Source organism: Lissotriton helveticus, chromosome 7 (assembly GCF_964261635.1).
Source record: "Lissotriton helveticus chromosome 7, aLisHel1.1, whole genome shotgun sequence".
Taxonomy (NCBI): domain Eukaryota; kingdom Metazoa; phylum Chordata; class Amphibia; order Caudata; family Salamandridae; genus Lissotriton; species Lissotriton helveticus.
In genome coordinates, this window is record NC_136068.1 from 1,062,246,190 (window position 1) to 1,062,267,140 (window position 20,951).

At 47.8% G+C, this 20,951-nt stretch overlaps 1 protein-coding gene across 7 annotated transcripts in view; it reads right to left on the reverse strand.

The window, feature by feature from the left end:
* Nucleotides 1-20,951, reverse strand: part of USP36 (ubiquitin specific peptidase 36) — a 755,622-nt gene that overhangs the window by 59,897 nt on the left and 674,774 nt on the right. For all 7 annotated transcript variants that reach the window (XM_078653946.1, XM_078653951.1, XM_078653945.1 and 4 more), the window contains 2 exons: nucleotides 19,741-19,856; nucleotides 1,569-1,708 (listed from right to left, as the gene is read on the reverse strand). In XM_078653946.1, the coding sequence (XP_078510072.1) occupies nucleotides 1,577-1,708; nucleotides 19,741-19,856 (248 nt within the window). In that variant the 3' untranslated portion in view covers nucleotides 1,569-1,576. The remainder of the gene's footprint in view (nucleotides 1-1,568; nucleotides 1,709-19,740; nucleotides 19,857-20,951) is intronic.

The following is a 20,951-nucleotide window of genomic DNA, read 5'->3' on the forward strand; positions in this document are numbered from 1 at the left end:
GGGCCACACAGCTTGAACCCCGAGACTTTCTTACTAAACATACAAGACACACCAAAAGGAATCGACAAAAAGTCAAAAAAGTCTGTTAAACAGTGACATGGGCTAGCTCTCTTCGACGGATCTGCTCTGGCTGGTGCGTAAAGAAAAGAACGAACTTCAGCGCGCCGGGGTGGTGCCTATATCAACGACGCAGATGCCACAACGACTATGAACCCAACGTCTACTACCTCATGCGGAGTCGTCTGACGCCACCTATCAGCACACAGAAGTACTGCTATCAAAAATCTTCTGGATCTAGCCTGACGCCTGGAAGTTTAAAGGAAAGGAAACTGTAGCTAGGTGTGGTGTTTACCATGTACCTTTTTAGGAAGGGCAATCATCCGTACTAACAGGATTTTTTGAGGAAGAGGTTAAATCCTGAGGCTACACAGGTCAGATGATGCTCTAGGTATCTACTGTCAATACAGGGTCGCAGCACAGTCCACTCACGAAATAATAAGTAAATTAAATGCCAATAAGTCTAGCCTTTGAGGCCTATTGGCTTTGGCAGTGATTTTCAGCCATGCTGAATAGCATGCGCAGCTGTTCAGCATGGCAGGAAATGTTAAAAAAGAGAAAATCACTATGACACAGCCTTTACATCATTTTGTAGAAACACACCAACACGGATGCGCATGCCTACCAAACGAGGCCAGCACTTTTTCCTTTGATTTAACAATCCGAGATGGATTAATAAATAAAATGTGTAAAATCCGCTTTTGATATAAAAAAAACAGGGTAGTGGGTTGGAGTCAAGGGACAAGGCAACACGGAGGGTGGGAGAGAAGGATGGAGGTGGGGGAAGATCAGGACAAGCGAGAGAGCATTGGTGTGGTACAAGGACAATGCAGGGTGGGAGATGGGAAAGCACACAGACAACGGAGGATGGGCAGTGGGGTCGTACACGGGCAGGCATGGGGAAGCATGTGGACAGCAGAGGAGGGGCACGGAAGCAAGAACGGCAATGGAAGGGGGACGGTTGGAAAGGAAATAAGAATGGTAACTCAGGAAGGGAGAAAAACACAGACAAGAAAAAGGTACACAAATACACGAGAGCTGCGCCTGTAAAACATATACACACTTGCAGAGTGCTTAACCAAAAAGGAAAAAAGTAGTACCTGAAAAGAGAGCGGTTGAATGACAAGTAATGAGTCCAAGCCCCAAGTGAGGGACAAACACCAGAAGAGGAAGGAAAGCCCACAGAAGGTGATAAAAAAAGCAAGCAAATCAGTGTGACAAAGCCAACAAATGATAAACAATGGGGAGGCTATAAGCTAGCAGATTTCCAACAGACAGCACATGCACTGTCTGACGCGAAACCTAAAAAACAGGGTAAGACATTAACATTACTCAAGACTCATAGGCGCAAATATAAATGCATAGGGTTCTTTAACTTCCTTACACTTACATTTGATACATTTTCTAGCACAATGTATTGAGTTCTATTCTGACATAAAAATAGCAATACTCTTCTCCTTTTCCCTGCATTCTACCCAGGAAAACAAGGCCATAACATCTCATACACTCACTTTATTTATCAGAACCTGGAACTGAAGCTGGAAAACTTCCCAGGGTGCGTCATGGACCAGAAGTTGCGTCTGTTTTGTAGCTTCTGAAAGGCATTGAGACGTCTCCTCCGTTCTTGCTTCAACTTTTTAGCCTTTTTCACCTGAAGTCGAAGTCATATTAGAGCACTCATTAGAACAAAGACTCGAAAAAAGTGTTTTACAGTTCCCTCTTGTATTAGGTACCCAAGAATGACCTGACACACATTCAATAAAGTAAGGATATGATGCAACATAGCTAATTGACAATGTTAATGCTTCCAACAACAGAAGCACAGGAATTTGTTTCTAAACTCAAACTTTCATTCAATTATACATTCTTTGAAAATGCTCGATTGGTGATTCCTGAACCAGTTCAAACACCTAGCAACCGCATTTTTTTTTTACTTTCTTGTACAAGCAAAAAGTACATCATGGGGACATGAAGATCAGAAAGCATAATACATCTTGCAGTTTCACCACGTACCAATATACGATATCACAATAATATTTATATTAACATGGAGAGGTGCCCCTTGGTTGACCCAACACGTAAGCAGCTGAATAATACATTTTACACAGACTTAGTAAGAGCTCCAGATCTGATATTCACCAGAATGTAGTCCGACTCAAAGTCAAAGTCAAAATAAGCTTTATTAGATTTTTAGTTGCAAAATCATAAAAGCACATATTAAAAGACATTCATTTTTTTAAAAACGATCTGTACAGTTAAAAAAGGTAAAAAGGTTAAAAATAACAATTGAGACTTTATACAGGGCTATGTATCGTCAAAAATGACAGCAGGCAGGTTATTTCATTTAAACCAAAATCAGAGCTAGGAAAAAGTGATCATACACATATATACATCCGCACTACCAACATTTTTTCTGGGCCACTACTATGTTACATTAATTACATAAGATACATTAATATTCCTAATGCAACAAAAATAAGTAAGGAGAGGAAAAACAAGGTACTACACATAAATCACATAGTGTTCCTAAGGCTAATAAGTATCCTTAAATAGGAGGAGACCACTTTTATGACGAGTTCAGATTCCAACTGTTTTAACTTAAGGAATGCCGCTCTACATCCCCTTATTCTCCATTTTGTAAGGATCGGTTTCAAAAACCTTTTCCTGGGGGTCGCATACAATTTACAAAGCAGGATGCAGTGGATGTTAGATTGATGGGATGAATCATCGCATGGGCACTTCACCAAATGTTTAGACCAGTCGTTACATTCGGGAAATGTCACCATACGGAAGTAGGTATCCACGCGGAACCTAGTCAGCAGCATTCTTGAAAAACAACTACAGTCTAATAATAAGTAAGGCTGTATCCCTACATGAGAGATAAGTAACTGAGTCGCCATGGCAGTGTGTTTACCCTTTTCAGATGACCACCTTTTCTTATCCAAATGTTCCAGTACCAATTTTGAGGGTACGTCTAGGTACCCTTTCCATGCATGTTGGGTTATCAAAATATTCTCTAAGCCCAATATCTGACATCATGGTTTTTATATAATTTAACCATTTTATATTTACAGCTCCATCTAGCGACAGACAATCGGTAACAATATCTCTATTTAAGGTTGTTTCCGTTTCAGAGATATATGGTAGCCCAACTTCGCTATGGCTAAAGTAATTTGGCATGGATTTAGGGGCTGCTAATAGGTAGCGAATGAAATAATTTTCACAGTATTTTATCTGCTCTACCTTAACAATCCCCCAGATCACGGCCCCATAAGTGCCAGTAGGAACACATTTAGTTTTATAGATTTGGATAAGTTCACGCACTGGTCGCCCGCCCAGTTTTCTGGCAAAGTTTATCAGGGCACCATTGGCACTAGAAAAGGCCAGTTCTCTTGCAAACACCGCCGCGTTCCAAGTTCCTCTACTATCGAAGTTAATTCCCAAATAAGAGAATCTATTAGTATTCTCAATTTTATTTTTGTCCAGGAAAATTGCCTTGCTAGATCTTGACGTGATACCACAAGTCATAGAATATGTTTTTGAGACATTGATAACTAGCCCTCGAGTGCTCATATATTCTGCAAATTTAACCACAGCCCTTTGTAGGCCAATGACAGTTCGTGACATAATTGCTGCGTCATCCGCATACAAAAGGATGGGAATCGGACTTCCCCGCACGGAGGGGTAATCAAACTGAAATTCCCTTAGATATTGTCCTACACTATTGATGTATAGGGTGAAGAGAAAGGGCACTAAAATGCACCCTTGTCTCACGCCTCTTCTTATATTAAATTTGTCTGAACATTCTCCCCTCCTCCCATACCGTACCCGGGCCCCTGCGTCCCTGTACAATTCCTTAATAAATGTTAGAATCTGTTGGTCTATATCCATATCACTAAGCGTCTTCCATAACAGAGTGGTCCACACAATCAAACGCGGAGCTTAGGTCCACGAAGGTAATGAATAAATTTCCTCTCTTAGCTTTGTGTATATTTAGCTGTTAGTAATGAATATGCTACTTACCAGTATGCATCTGTTCTTGGCATGTAGGGCTGCTAACATTCATATCTTAGCATTAGATCGCCGCCTAGTGTTGGGCTCGGATGATTGCACATTGTTGTCCTGGAAGAGTCTTCGAAGTATCCTGAGATAGGTGGCTCCTCCCCTGGACTACAGTGCGCATGGGCATCGGCTCCATCCCCAGATTGTTTTTCGCCATTGTGGCAGGAGATGGAGTGAAAGTGTAAAGGATGTCCATGCTAATGAAATAAATACAATAGTATATCTGCAGCTGCGACAGGCACCGGGGAGGAGGGCGGGCGATATGAATGTTAGCAGCCCTACATGCCAAGAACAGATGCATACTGGTAAGTAGCATATTCAGTTCGAGGCATGTGGGCTGCTAAATTCATATCTTAGCATAGAATACATAGCAGTCCCTCCATCAGCGGCGGTTGCCCGTGCCAGCTGCAGAAACCTGAAAAAGTGTCTTAAGAACAGCCTGTCCTACAGCTGCTTGCTGTTTGGAATGCACATCAACACAGTAGTGTTTCGTGAAGGTATGTGGTGTGACCCACGTGGCTGCTCTGCAAATATCCTCTAAAGGAATGTTCCCTAGGAAAGCCATGGATGCCCCCAGTTTGCGTGTGGAGTGTGCTCTGGGGGGTACTGTTAAAGTGCGCTTGGCTTTTTGATAACATATCTGGATGCACTTAACAATCCATCTGGCTATGCCTGCTTTGGAAATCGGGTTGCCTTTGTGTTGTGGTGCGAAGGCAACAAAGAGTTGTTTTGTTTTTCTAAAGGGTTGTGTTCTGTCTATGTAGTACATCAACGCCCTCCGTACATCTAAGGTATGGAGCATTCTTTCCGCCACCGTTTGCGGGTTTTGAAAGAATGCTGGTAAGTCGATAGTTTGGCTAAGATGAAACTGTGACACCACCTTAGGGAGGAATTTAGGGTTAGTGCGTAGCACTACCCTATTTGGGTGAATTTGAATGAACGGCTCTTGTATGGTGAGCGCTTGCAACTCACTGACACGCCTCAGAGACGTAATAGCTATCAGAAAGGCCACTTTCCACGTAAGGAATTGGAGCTCACACGAGTGCAGTGGCTCAAATGGTGGCCCCATCAGTCTGGTGAGAACGACGTTGAGGTTCCACACCGGAGCTGGTGGAGTTCTTGGGGGAATGACTCTCTTCAGACCTTCAAGGAAGGCTTTAATGGCGGGCACTCTGAAGACAGAGAGGTGCTGCCTGTTCTGAAGATAAGCCGCTATGGCTGAGAGATGTATCCTAATGGAAGTGTACGCCAGATTGCACTTGTAGAGATGTAACAGATAGCAGATGATGTTGGGAATAGATGCATCTAGCGGGTTGATGTCATTGGACGTACAATAGATGACAAAACGCTTCCACTTAGCAGCATAGCATGCTCTAGTAGTAGGTTTCCTCGCCTCCTTGATGATACTCATGCATTCTGGAGGCAGGTTAAGGTATCCAAACTCTAGGACTTCAGGAGCCAGATCGCCAGGTTGAGCTGTCGCGGATCTGGATGCTGAATGTCTCCATGGTTCTGCGTCAAAAGACTGGGTGTGAGGCGCAGTCTTTGATGCGGCACCACTGAGAGTTCGAGGAACGTGGTGTACCAAGCTTGACGTGCCCACGTTGGAGCAACCAGGACGAGAGTCATGGAGTGCTGCCTTAGCTTTCTCGCGACCAGCGGTATTAGAGGGGCTGGCGGAAAAGCGTATGCAAATTTGCCTGACCAGTTCATCCATATCGCATTCCCCTGCGACTGTGGGTGAGGGAACCTGGCGGCAAAGAGTCGGCATTTTGCGTTCTCCTTTGTTGCGAACAGGTCTATCTCCGGATGACCCCACTGCTGGAAGTACGGGTGGAGAACAGAAGGGTGTATCTCCCACTCGTGCATCTGATGGCTGTATCTGCTGAGCAGATCCGCCATCTGATTGTCCTTGCCCGGGAGGTGTTCTGCCATGAGGAAAATGTTCCTCTGAATGGCCCACTTCCACATGCTCTGAGCTAGATGAGACAGCTGTGGCGAGTGGGTGCCCCCCTGTTTCTGAATGTAGTACATCGCGGTCATGTTGTCCGTCCGGACTAGCACGACCTTGTTGCTCAGATGTACAATGAAGGACTTGAGCGCCATGAAGATTGCCATCAGCTCCAGATAGTTGATGTGCATCTTCTGTTGCTGCGTCGTCCATAGTCCCTGCACCGTGTAAGTGAGCACATGTGCTCCCCATCCCTGGAGGGATGCGTCCGTCGTCAGGACAATCTGCGGCACGGGCTCGTGGAACAGTCGGCCCTTGCAAAGGTTGTGTGGAGTCCACCAATGCAGAGAGTCGTATGCCCGACTGGTAACCAACACTAGGTCTGGCAATTGCCCACGAGCCTGTGTCCACTGATTCGCTAAGCACTCCTGGAGCGGGCGCATATGCAACCGTGCGTGAGGGACTATGAAGATGCAGGAGGCCATCATGCCGATCAACTGCATGAACACTCTCGCTGGCAGGGAGTGTCTCAGTCGGAATCGTTGGATCAGTGACTGAATGCTGTCGATTCTGACTTGGTTTGGCTGAGCCATGGCTGTTAGGGTGTTGATCGTAGCACCCAGGAACTGCCGTACATGTGCCGGCTGAAGATGCGATTTTGGGTAATTTAGGGAGAAACCCAGATCGTGAAGAAGGTGAATTGTAGTTGACATGTCTGCGGCGCACTGGTGCTCTGACTTGGCTTGTACGAGCCAGTCGTCTAGGTAGGGGTAGACATGGATATTCTGCCTCCTGAGGTGCGCCGCCACTGTCGCTAGACACTTGGTGAACACCCTCGGGGCCGTAGTGACTCCGAAGGGTAGGACCTTGAACTGGTAGTGCCTGCCTTGAATAGTGAATCTTAGGTATTTCCTGTGAGACGGGTGTAGTGGAATGTGGAAATAAGCGTCCTTGAGATCTAAGGTCGCTAAGAAGTCTCCCTGGTTTAGCAAGGGAAGAATCTGCTGCAGTGTAAGCATATGGAAATGCTCTGACAGTATGTACAGGTTGAGGGGACGTAGATCGAGAATGGGCCTGAGAGAACCGTCCTTCTTTGGAATAAGGAAGTACAGGGAGTATACCCCTGTGCCCTCCTCCCCCACCGGCACGAGCTCGATTGCGCCTTTTTGCAGCATCGCCACTACTTCCTGCTGCAATAAGAGCAAATGCTCTGCGGACATAGGCCTTTGCCTCGGTGGGATGTTGGGTGGAGTGGATTTCAGCTCTAGGCAATAACCATTTTGGATCAGTTGACGCACCCACCTGTCTGTGGTGATGTTTCTCCAGACGGGCAGGAACTGCTGCAGTCTCCCCCCGACAGGTGTTAGGTGGTCGGGGGGCAGTGACAGGAAGTCACTGTTTGCTTGGAGTCGAGGTGCGGGAGCTGTTGTTTCCTCTGCCGCGACCTCTGTTGCTGTTATTCCTATAACCTCCCTTGTTCTGCTTAGTGAACGAGGATTGCGCCCCACCTTTGGAGAACTGGGATTGTTGACCCATCTGTCCTCTGGTGACTCCACGTGCACCTGAGCGACGAAAATTGCTGCCACGAAACTGTTGGGACTGCAGGGCCCCCATAGACTTAGCAGTTTCCGTGTCCTTCTTTATCTTCTCTAGGGTGGTGTCAACATCCGGACCAAACAGACTATCAGGATTGACTGGCTGATTCAGAATTGTTGTCTGAATATCCTGCTTGAACCCTGAGATGCGGAGCCAGGCTTGTCTTCTCAGCATAACGCTAGTGTTGATAGCCCTAGCAGCTGTGTCCGCAGCGTCAAGAGCACACTTGATAGCTGCGTTTGATATTAGCTTTCCTTCCTCAATAAGCATCTTGGTGCCTTCTTGGAACTGTGGGGGCAGGTGTTGTATGATCTGTTCTAGGGTGTCGTAGTGCGCCCTATCATAACGCGCCAGGAGCGCCTGTGTATTTGCGATGCGCCAAAAGTTTGCCGCTTGTGCAGCCACTCTTTTGCCTCCTGCCTCAAGCACTTTGGACTCCTTATCCGGGGGAGGAGCTTCACCCGTTGTCTGGGAGTTGGCACGTTTCCTGGCATTGGCAACCACAAGAGAGTCCAGTGGCAATTGTCCCCGGATGTAGACGGGGTCCGCAGGAGCAGGCCGGTACTTCTTTTCAATGCGAGGGTTGACCACTCTAGCCCTCGTAGGCTCCTTAAAAATGTCTCCAGCATGTTTGAGAACACCTTTCAGCATAGGAAGTGTCTTTACTGTCCTTTCAGATATGGCAAAGGTGTCAAAAAGGAAGTCTTCCTCAACCGGGTCGGCATGCATGCCCACATCATGATTGGCCGCCGCCCGTTCAATTAGTGCATGAAATCCTGCTGAGTCCTCAGTCGGGGATGCACGTGCATTAAAGGTCTGTGGGTCTTGGCCCGCACCTTGGGTGTCCTGGTCACCAGTGTCGTCGTATGAATCTGGTTGTACATCAGGTTCATCGATGGGGAAATTGTACTGTTCATCCTCATCAACTTCCTCACCCACAGAGTGTTCTGGGGAGGGAGTAGGGCTCCGTCTAGGAGGAGGCTGTATCGGTTCCGTGAGGCCTAAGGCGTCAAGGGGCACCCTCTTCTTCTTCAACGGGATGACGTAGGGGTCCACCGGCTCCGAAGTGATCTTCCGTTTATAGAGGGTCAGCTTGCCGGTGGCAGCATCGATGAAGTGCTCTGAATCGTCTTCCGATTCGAGTACACGACGTGGAAGAGGGTCAGGCAGCGAGGAACCCTGTTTCGGAGCCGATTTCGTCGAAAACGCTTTCGGCGCCTCCTTAGGTGGCAAGAGAAAAAGGAGTTTCCCAGAAGGCTTAGCCGGAGCGTCCTTTTGCGGCTGCGGTGATGGCATCGGAGCCGATGGAGCAAAGGCTTTCTCCCTGATTCTCTGCAGTGACTCCGCAATGGGGGACGGTACACTGCCAGTGGGTTTCGTCGCCGACAAGGATGCTTTGAGCGGTCCCTCGGATCCGACGTCCTCGCGGGCCTTGTGCGGTTTGGGCGCGGAAACCTTCTTCGGCTCCTCCGAATCTTGAGGCCGGGGCGCCGACTTCTTGGGCGTAGCCTCTTTGGAGCCGACCTTGGCGGGCTTGGACGGCGCCGGAGCCGCTGATCCGTGCCGACCATCTTTCTTGGGGGCCCCTTCCTCGGGCGTCGGCTTCGATTTCGGAGCATCGGAATCGACAGACTTCCTCGGCTTCTGCGGACCGGAGGTCGACGGAGCCGACGGGGTGACGGGCACCGACTTCTTCACAGGCACGGCAGCCATCTTAGGGACACTCGAGTCCTTAGGTTTCAGTTTCGATTTCGGGTCGGCCATTTTAGGTGTTGACGACCCCGACGGTTTCAGTTTCGGTTTCGAAACATTGTGCCCAGCAAGTGAGTCCGTAGCCGGGCCCGAAGGCGGGGCTGTGGCTTGCGGCAACGGGTCCAGGGTAAGGCCGACAGGCGATCCCGTGTCCCGGTCGTCCTCGAAACTTTCGGGGCAGAGCTCGTCCGCAGAGCTGTCCGCCGCGGCCCCATAAATCTCATCGTCGTCTCCTACCTCTTCGACGTATTCGAGGACCTGACCCGCGACTCCGTCGTCGTCTCCCGGATCCGCCTCGACCTCCGTCTGTGATGGGGAGATTTGTAGAAGGTGACCCTGGACCTCTTCCTCCGGGTCGCCGAAGATGTTCTCCGGATCTGGGGCCGCTTGCCTAGCTTCCAAGCGCACCGCGCGCCGAAGCTTGAGAGTTTTCTTGGAGCGGAACTGTGCACAGGCCTTGCACTTGCCGTCGTCGTGGTCCGGTGAAAGGCACTTGTTACACACAGGGTGTAGATCGATGTGTGGGTACTTAGACCCACAGAGCGGGCAGTACTTGAACGGGCTCCGCTCCATGTCCGTAAAGGCTTGCTGTCGTGTCGCGATGAGAAGGCCTCAAAGTTTAGAAAGCGAAGAAAACTCCGCTTATTCCGGCTTCAAGAGACGGAAGACTCGAGACCGAGCGCAGACAATACCGACGCAAGAAAATCGAGGCCTTTTGGCCGGTAAAAGATAGTTTTACTTGGTTCCGACAGTAAGATGTCGAGACCACATCCGAACCCAATGGCGGAAAAAAACAATCTGGGGATGGAGCCGATGCCCATGCGCACTGTAGTCCAGGGGAGGAGCCACCTATCTCAGGATACTTCGAAGACTCTTCCAGGACAACAATGTGCAATCATCCGAGCCCAACACTAGGCGGCGATCTAATGCTAAGATATGAATTTAGCAGCCCACATGCCTCGAACTGCTAAGTTTAGGCCCTGTTCAATAGTGCCCTTGCCTGCTCGGAAACCATATTGTAAGTTGGTGATAATATCATTTTCCTCTGCCCAGGCCTGTAGTCCAACTCCATAATTTCTATCTTAACAATAAAGGCAACCTGCATGTTTTGGAAAGGAATAGTCTTAAATGTAAAGCTCATGGCCCGAGGAATATTAGGCAGAACAAGGTAGATTGCTGTATGGCACAGCTCCTTGCACACTGCGTTTTAACTACTATCTTTCAGCAGCGGTGCGTCCATAGGGGCGTAGGGGCGTAGCCCCACTAAGCCTGGACGCACCGCATAGCATACACAAAGAAATGAATATATTGAATTTAATTTTGAGCAGCCGCAGCGCTTCAATCCGGGTTGCGGCGGGACCCACCCGATTTAATAGGGAGTCCGAGTCAGTCAGTGTGCAGGGGGTGGGGCTGGCTGGTCTGCTGAGTGACAGTCTGCAGAGTGCAGACGTCAGCAGGCCAGCAGCAGTACGGTGTGCACACAGTGCGCATATGAAACGTAGGGCTGCATCTAGCCCGAGCATGCGCGCTGGCCAGAGATGCTTACAGAATGAAGGGGCCGGGAGAGGGGTGCTGCTGTAGCCGGGCCCCGTGGTATCATGAAGGCGCCAGGGCGAGGAGTCAGTGTGCCCCCCTAGCCAATCCTGGCGCTGATGCAACGCCAGGAATGGCTGGTGGCACACTGGCTCAGGCTCAGCACTGCATGGCCAATCACTGTGTGACTTCATTGTGAAGCCATGCAGTGATTGGTCATTCTGGACGGCGCGCGGGCTGTGACCTTGTCCTGGTGTTGAACGAGTCGCACAGCACTTAGTGACTCTCTCCACGTGCACACAGGCAGCAGTAGAGGGCCCCGGGCCCTGGGCCCCGGGCCCGGTCACCACACAAGGATACCGCCAAGGGCCTCCGCAGCGTGCTTGTGAGGAGCCTCTCAAGGTAAATATATCACTGACACTTACAGAAGGGCCGGCTTTAGGGCAGTGCGAACGCTGCGGCTGCACTGGGCACTGGTCTGTGGAAGTTCATTCTTAAAGCGCCGAGAGGCAGAGAGACCACGGCATAGAGGTGAGTGTCATTTCTTTCGTGGTGGGATTTGATTGGTGAACTCGTGCATAGCAATGACTCTACATTTATGCTTCTTTCGTTGTGATCTTTAGTCTCAAAGTCCTTTAACAAGTTGCGGTGAGTGAGCGTCGGGACCGAGTGCGGGGAAGGGGAGGGGACGGGGGAGACCCGGGATCAGACGGGGCAGAACCTGCACCCAGATGATGCCAAATATTAAATCGCGTGGCTTATGCAAGAGAGATGCGCGTGGCTAGCATAAGCTCGCCCCGTGGTGCAGGACGATGGACTCTTTCTGCCGCCAACCTTCATGCTTCGGAGGTCGGTAAACTCAGTGCCATTAAAAGATGCAATAGCTGCATCTGATGGTTACAGTGCTTAGAAATTACAGAAGCACATTATAAAGCGCTGTATGAATAAACGTGTTTGTGGACGGAGCATCAGCACAGGGAGGAGAGACTGAATGCAAATATCGCCAGAGGGTGCGCAGATACTGGACCCGTTCTCTCCAGACCCTGGACCACCGTTCCCTCGGGGTCAAAGACGGGTATTCAAAGCGCCTCGAAAATAAAGTGGGGTTTTCCGATGAACTTGTCAAAATGTGCTTTTGTTTAAATAAACACCTTTGCAGCGGTGTAAATCCGAAACAAGTTACATCTGAAATATGTAATGAGAGAAAAATAAATTAGCTTCTTGGCAGAACGTATGTAGCTGAGCCCAGCAGGGGTCATCGGGGAGGAGGGTCTTTGCCCCCTGCTGGGCCGCAGCAGCCATAGCAGCAGCCAGCGAGGAGGCATCACACGGCAGCCCTCGCCGGACATGCAGCGGAACCTTCCTCCATGGAGCGCCAGAGAGGGCGAGACAGAAACACGGGGCATTTGTTCATATCTCAAGATTCTGCTAAGGCCCGCTCATGATCTTTCAATCAAAAGAGGACTATCAACACGCCCGTTTTCATTTTTAAAATGGCTTTTCTGTCTTTTTTTCCATGTTTATCAGTGACGGATAGTCAAAGCAGTTCGAGCGCGAGTTTGAAAACGCTTTCTTTATTTGCTGTTTGAAGGGTGTAATGTGAAGGGGGTAAAACACCGACCTGAAGTGATTTCCATCATGTTTGTATTGGCTAGGCATAATCAATACACACAAGATGATGGACGGAATGTTGCACAATGGCAAAACATTCAACCCCAGTCGTCACAGATCTGGGTTTAATCCATCGTTATTGTGCTCACCACGCCACCCCAATGCCAGTAAAAACCAACAGGTGGCAACCCTCATTTATGCAGCCTTGAACTTTCCAGGGCACCCAAGGATTCCTCCAACTCCAGGGTGGCAGGGCTTTGAGGGGCTTGAAATGAGTGCAATAGCGAGCCCTGTATTCATGTTCACGGGGTGGCTGCCACTCTGAAGGAGGAGCAGACTCTTCAAAGATTGCAGGTGAGGAGCGGGGGATAAAGAGTAAAATAAGCGACACAGGGAAGGGAACAAAAAGACTTATAGAAGGGTCAGGCGATAATAAGCAGAGTAGTGAGATGATAGAATGGCGCGCATCCCCCTCCCCCCCCCCGTGTGATGAGATCAAGAGCATTTTGACTTGATAAAGTAAGTGTGCAAGTCTCATTGTGCCTGTCAGTGGGTCACAAAGGTGTTCAGTCAACTTGCACATCCAATCCTTGGCCTCTCAGCAGCGTGTACAGAGCAATAGCTCCATATGTGCCAGGTTTAATTATGATTCTGTAGGTGAGTGTGTGAAGGAGGTATGCAGCAGATGAAACCTAACAGCAGGAAAAGAAAATGTTGCATATAGAGGTGTGAAGAGAGAGTGAACACGTACATGTTTGTGCATGGGAGAGGGCAGGGTGAAGAGGAAATGAAGCAAGATTGTTAAAGAGTTCCTATTTCATTTACTGTGCAGCTGTTATATATATGTAGCCATGCTTAAAGACATCTTGAAATGTTCAAACGCTAATATTCTTCTGAAAATAACCATTTAGGTGCCAGAAGGGAATATTTAAGTCTAGCCTCTCAAAATGCATGTAGAATTTGGAGTTTATTGTAAGACGAGCAATGTCCTTAAACGATAATACATGGTCCACAAGAAGAATCCAATTATTGTTTCCTTTTCACAAGTGAGCATTTGGAAATAAAGATGTGTAATTTGGTTCTAATGGTTTCGCGTTTTAACTCTCACCAACAAAAATAAGACTTGGGTCGGAGAAATTTCCCTAGAGAAAGACATAGAATTTATAAGGCAGTCCATATTTTACTTTGATTCTTTGATATGTCAAAAGGCTCCTCCAATCATTAATAAACTGAATCAATGGACAAAGGTTAACTAAACTACTTGCTTTCAATCGGTTCCCACTGGCTCCATTTCACTAACTGCATTTGTAAATAATTTTGTGTTTGCAAAGCTCTCTATGCCGCTTTTCAGCCATTCAAATGTTTTGATTTGAACAATGTAAACTACATTAGGGGCAGGCAGTCCAAGGACGCAGGACTGGATCGAAAACTCTACAATGCTGGGAAACCCCTTTGCTGGTCAGTGATTTAGATTTGTATGATAGAAACACGAATGGTTTTACCACGCTTGCCTCTTAAAAGAAATTTCTTCACTTTCGAGGAAGAAATGTTGCTACAAATCAAGGGCTCAGCAATGGGCTGTCCCTTTGCTCCTGAAATAGCGATCCTCTATATGGGCCAATATGAGGAAAAGTATGTGTATAATAACAACCCATACCGAGATCACATCCACCAGTGGCTAAGATACATAGACGACGTGTGGTGTATCTGGAGTGGCACACAGCTGTTGGAGGAATTCCACTGCTGGCTTAATAACCGGAGTCCGGATATCAAGTTCAGTCTCTGCTATGATGCAAAAGCCCTACCATTTTTGGACGTCGAAGTCAAGTCATCTCCCGAAGGATTGGCATGCACACTTTTCCAGAAGAAAACGGACAAAAACAATGCCCTCCACTTCTCGAGCTACCACCCGAGGAGTCTCAAAAATAACTTGCCCTATGGGCAATACCTACGGGTCAGACGGAACTGCTCAAGGGTACAAGACTTTGATGTCCATGGTGACGCACTCACAAAGAAATTGCAAGAGAGAGGTTACCCCCGCAAGCTCCTAAAGCATTCCATGAAAAGGGCCAGATGGACCCCTAGGGAACATCTACTAGAAAAGAGGCAGAGATCGCCTACATCGCGAATGGTCTGTGTGTCCACCTTTGGACCTCATACCCACCCTTTGCAGAAGATTATCCGAAAAAACTGGCATCTGGTGGAAGAAATTATGCCCGAGGTAGGTGCTCCATTATTTGCCCTCAAGAAGAACCGGAGCATAGGACAGCTGATCACATCAAATCATCCCCAACCAAAAAAGGACACCCAGAGTACCATCTTTGGCATGACCCCTGTCAAAGGACATCGCAAATGCGGGACATGCTCTGTCTGCAATCTCACTATGGAAGGTTCATTGTTCTCTGATGGCAAAAGATTCTGGCGCCATGAAGATCACACGAATTGCAAAACAAAAAATGTAGTGTATGCAATTCAGTGTCCGTGTGACAAAGTGTACATTGGCAAGACTACACAAGAGGTCCGACAAAGGATCATACAGCACCGCTCCCGTATTAATAACAAAGTCCTTTCAGCACCATTAGTGTCACACTTCTTACAACACAAACACTCGACCAATGACCTGAAATGGACTGTGCTGGCAGCTATTAAAGGTGGAAACGGTGACCCGGAGACACGTTTGTCCCAAAAAGAAGCCTATTTAATTTTGAAATTCGACACAACCATCTCAGGGTTGAACGAAATGTCGGAAGTCAGCAACTTGTAATAATGAACCTGATTCTAATTTTGTCTGTGACTGTTTCTCATGCTTGGTTGTCTCAGGGCAGCACCACGGCGCATTATGTCTGCAGCGCTTTCGCTAGGCACTTGAACTACCAGTTCCAGCATTCCCAGCATCTAGACACACCCAGCCAATATGGCCGCTCGTCACTTTTAAACTATTGAAACCGGCTCGGGCAGCTTGGTTGCCAGACGCCGGAGTGACTGAGGTGGAGGAGAACGCCCTGTTTCCTGCTTCTCGAGTAAGTTCTCTGTTAAAAAAACTCCAGCATGCCACCGGGTTGGTGAGCCTACGCAGAACGCTGCGACCTTTGGCTGACTCGGGGTGGGGGCGCGCTCGCCATCGCTCTGTATCTAATCAAGCCCCGTTCACTTGTTTCATTCACAGCGTTTGCGTAAACTTCGCTGGACCGATCAGCCAGACTACCCTTCACCGCGTCAAACTGTATTCAAGCCAGGTATGCTCCCCTCTTGCAGCCCTTTGCTAAACGTACATAGTGCTTGGGTTACATAGACTCACTCGTGGGCGCTCTCATTCTGTTCCCAGGCGCTGTGCTCTCTGTACAACAGAACCATCCGCACTCAGACTAACATCGTGGATGCCACAAAATGAATCAGGTATGCCCATTTCCAAGTCACTCCTGGCCCCGTACGACACATAAGCTCCTTGGTAGTGACAGGCCACTCTCTATTTTTCTGCAGACACCGAACATCCCGTGAGGCTGCTGCCCGTATACATCTGCATAACTAACACTACAACCAGGTAGCTACAACCTTTGGTCCTTGAGTCTGCTGAGTCCGTAAGACGTGCTTGCAATCTATACTCGCACCATATTTCATTATGATTATTCACAGTTACTGCTATATCCAGTCCGTGTCCTGAGGAGAACCCTAAACCTTTCTGTGGTTCGAAACGCGTTGACCCTGAGCCAGGGGTAAAGAAGAAGGGTGCCACTAGAGACTTAAATCAAATTACACTCTCTGTCCCTAGTCGAGCGACCATCTTAACATCTAATCGCTGGCTCTATAAGACTAGCAGGCATCTTCTATGAAATGTGTTGTCCGCTGGTCTTCTGTTATAAATTTTGAAGGACTGGTGCCTATTGTTTCTGAAATATTGCATGTAGGCATTGTATTTACATAATTTGCTTATCGCTATCTTATTTGTGGTGTGTTTGCAAACCTTGCATCATTCTTGTATATATTGACCACTTGTATATATTGTGCACATTTTGTTTTTGGATGCATTCTTTATTGTTTGATGACTGTTTTTCTCTTCTTTGACATATAAAAATGAAATGTACAAAGTTTTTTGAATACTAGAAAACAGATAAAATAACGCATTGACCACTCGGTACTTCTAGGCTGGGTGTGCCCAAACAAAAATAAAAAAACAAGTAAAACCTGACCAGCCATCCTTTTGTTCAGTATAGTTGAGTGGTCCAAGTTGGTCAGTGACCGGACCCAAACCTTTTCCTTGCCCTGCCTCTACCACGCAGCCCAACTACGAATGTGTCTTAACCAAGCATTCCTTTACCATAAATTTCCACGCATAACCACGAATTCCGTTACCACGAAATTTGGTGGTATAAGCATGAATGGTAAAGGGGTATGTGTGGCTAGGGTCGCCTCTACCCCTCCTCCACCCTGACCACCCCACCACCCCTGCCCCTGTGCTGCCCCTTAAACTACCACATTCCATTCCACTGCCCTAAAACCTACCCGACCCCCAACACTAAAAACTACCCCTCCTCCCCATTCCACTCCCACTGCCATTAGGCCTACAACTAGCCCTACCTCCCAGCCCCCTGCTGCCCCTTAAACCACCCCAACCCCTTCCATTGCCCTAAAACCTACCCTGCCCCCACTCTAAAAATGAACCCAACTACCCATTCCCCTCCCACAGCTCTAAGGCCTAAAACCCTGCCCACTAACTTACACTACCCCACCCCCTGCGCTGTCCCTTAAACTACCCTAACCCCTTCCACTGCCCTAAAACCTACCCACCCCAGCCCTAAAAATGACCCCAACTACCCATTCCCCTGCCACTGCCCACTGCCCTAAGGCCTAAGACCCAACACTACACCTCCCCCGCGCTGTCCCTTAAACAACTCCAACCAGTTCCACTACCCTAAAACCTACCCCAACCTGCCCTAAAAACAAACCGAACTACCCAGTCCCCTCTCTCTGCCCTAAGGCCTAAAACCCTGCACCCTGACTTACACTACCCTGACCCCCCGACCCACCCTGCTCTGTCCCTTAAATTACTCCAACCCCTTCCACCACCCTGAAATCCACCACAATCCTCCACGCCCTAAAAATTACCCCAACTACCCATTCCCCTCCCACTGCCCTAAGGCTTTAAACCCTACACAACCCTTTCCCCACCCTGTGTTGTCCCTTTAACTACCCCAACCCCTTCCACTACGCTAAAACCTACCATGATCCCCTGCCTAAAAAATAACCCAACTACCCATTCCCCTGCCACTGCCCACTGCCCTAAGGCCTAAGACCCAACACTACACCTCCCCCGCGCTGTCCCTTAAACAACTCCAACCAGTTCCACTACCCTAAAACCTACCCCAACCTGCCCTAAAAACAAACCGAACTACCCAGTCCCCTCTCTCTGCCCTAAGGCCTAAAACCCTGCACCCTGACTTACACTACCCTGACCCCCCGACCCACCCTGCTCTGTCCCTTAAATTACTCCAACCCCTTCCACCACCCTGAAATCCACCACAATCCTCCACGCTCTAAAAATTACCCCAACTACCCATTCCCCTCCCACTGCCCTAAGGCTTTAAACCCTACACAACCCTTTTCCCACCCTGTGTTGTCCCTTTAACTACCCCAACCCCTTCCACTGCGCTAAAACCTACCATGATCCCCTGCCTAAAAAATAACCCAACTACCCATTCCCCTGCCACTGACCTAAGTCCTAAAACCCCACACATTAACTTGCACTACCCCAACCCCCACCACCTTGCTCTGTCCATTAAACTTCCCCAACCCCTTCCCTAAAACCTATCTGACCCCCTCCCAGCCATGAAAAATAAAGCCCAGCCCCACTTATCTCACGGCAGTGTCTTCTTCCTTCTGTCCTCCAGCATCTAGACCATGCACTGCCTTAACCATGCATATGTGTGGTTATGGCATACGCGTGGTAAGGCAAGTGTGGTAGAGCTTGCCTAGTCGGAACACGTGCGGTTCAGACTGCGGTGTAAAGCAAGCCCTCCAGACTATAAGATAATTTTTTGGAACCATGACACACACAGGATGGCTGTTTTTCATGGAAAGAATATGTCAGGCTTCACCTTAATCTTCATTGCTGACAGTAAATCTCTTACAGATGACTCTCTTAATCCCCTGTGGTCCTGTATATCAGCACCACACACTGTTTTGATTTATGGGCACACTATATGACTCTATTAAGCAACCAGTGGCAGCTACCTATGTTATGACATCTATTAATGTAATAACTGCACTTTCACAATTGCTTTATTAAACTTCCTGCTTTCTCAGATTTGCTTCAAAATGCACGATTTTTCTTCTTTTTTTTCAAAATTTTCTTGGGGGGGGTAATCCCCCCAAACCCCCCTTTTGGGTTTCGGGCTCGCTCGCTGCGCTCGCTCGCTACGTGTTGTATGGAAATCACTTTGCGCCCCACCGCTTTCAAATGTCACCCACCGCCCCTGCTATCTTTTTAATTGAAGCAACTTTAATTTAGGACACGGACACTCGAATACTCATCTCAGTAGGCACACAACATTCCCATTAACAGATTCTTTAGGATTGGAAGCAAACTCATTCCAATTAAAAGGCATTGGTCTCGTAGGGATGGTGCATTGCTTACCCATCTGAATGCATCCATTAACTTTTTCATCATAGCAGCACAAAATCTCTACTTAACCTTCAAAACCTATTTAGCGACGTACAAATCTGGGAAATGTCCAACCTAGCTTGAAATCCTACACTGATCACTGCTTACATAGTTACTCCTGCCTTACACCTCTACAACCAACAAACCAACCAAGAGAATGAGTGCTGTCACTGAAACAGTGAAAAAGTAAATTGATCAATAATGCAATATCAGTCCAGGCGCCACAGTTAAGTCAAATTCAGAAAGTAAACAGAATACCGTCTAATCTATTGGCTATCCTGATGTGCAAGCTCAGGCAGGTTTATCCAGTGCATAACTAGTAACCTAATGCGGCAAAGCGAGAGATTTAGTCCGGGGGCAGACTAAAGGGAGCAATTTACTCCAAAATGACCGCTCTGTTGAAATATGCTGAGTAACCCATGCCTCACTTTGACCTGTGTGGCTGAACGTTCACACCTCTAAGCAACTTTCATATTTCAAGAGGTAGACATCAACAGCTATCTTCAAGTGTCATTCCTACCTTCCCGCTGTCAAACTCCTCATCCCATTCATCGATTACAGTTTGGTCTTTGGAATCCCTAAAGTCCTGGATGGCGTCCTGACTTATGGCAGACACGGCCCCGTCCCAGGTCAGCACTGTAGGACAGAGAAATACAACAGTACATAAATAACAGGTGAATGAGCATCTTCTATACAGAGGCCTTCTGTGAAGAGGACGTGTGACAGTCCTAGAAATCAACAGAAACGATCGAAAATAACACACTGTTCATAAAAGGCGTGGGCAGCAGCATGTTAAAAATGTTACTGTAAGAGGATTCCTTCCATGCAGAGTTAGTACATTAGAACTAGCACATCAGAATCAATCGGAGTGCACTATTACAGTCCACATACTAGTAAAGATGGACCGCAGCAGATATAACAACCGCACAGAAGAGTCTCTTTTAAATGATTATTTAGGTTAGTATTAAGCAAGTTTACAAAGTCCTACAACCATAGATGCTCTAAGTGAAGAGAAAGGAAGTGTTAGAAACAGATGGATTACTCAGACATGTATCATCATAATCACAGTAGTGGCGTGATCAGAAGAATAAGTTACTTACCTTCGGTAGAGCTCTTTCTGGTGGATTCTCTACTATGTAACTGCAGATTCCTCACCTTAGAATGCTCCCCAATCGCTAGACTGGATTCGGAACCTTTCAAGCGATGCTCTTGCTCACCACTAGGTGGCACTATGTGCCTTCACACGGATTCTAACAACCTGGAAGTGACAAGAGTGGAGCAGCATGAAAGCATCACCCATGCACGCTGACATCAGTTTCCGCTTCTAAGGCCTCATTCTGCGCCCTTAGCAGCGGACCGTGAATGGTTGTTTGTACCAGTGTGCAGGTTCTAACTTGGAACATTATTAAATGTAAAAGAGGCCATTTAAGAGAACAGGGAAATGGAAGATCACTAAATCTTCGGTTAGAGTATCTACCAGTGTTACCAAAAGTAAGTAACTTGTTTCTGATGTATCTTTTTAACTTCAGATTCCTCACCTAAAAAATATATACCAAAGCAGTACCTCCCCAAAGTGGAGGGTCTGTGGAGTGGGCTCAGACCAAAAACTCTTGCAGAAGGGGTAAAAGGTCATACACGCCGGACCTGGCTGTCAAGGCAGTATTGCTTCGTGAATGGTGCAGCCTGGTAGATGTCAACAAAAGGCAATACGAGTGCCAACATAGTGGTAGC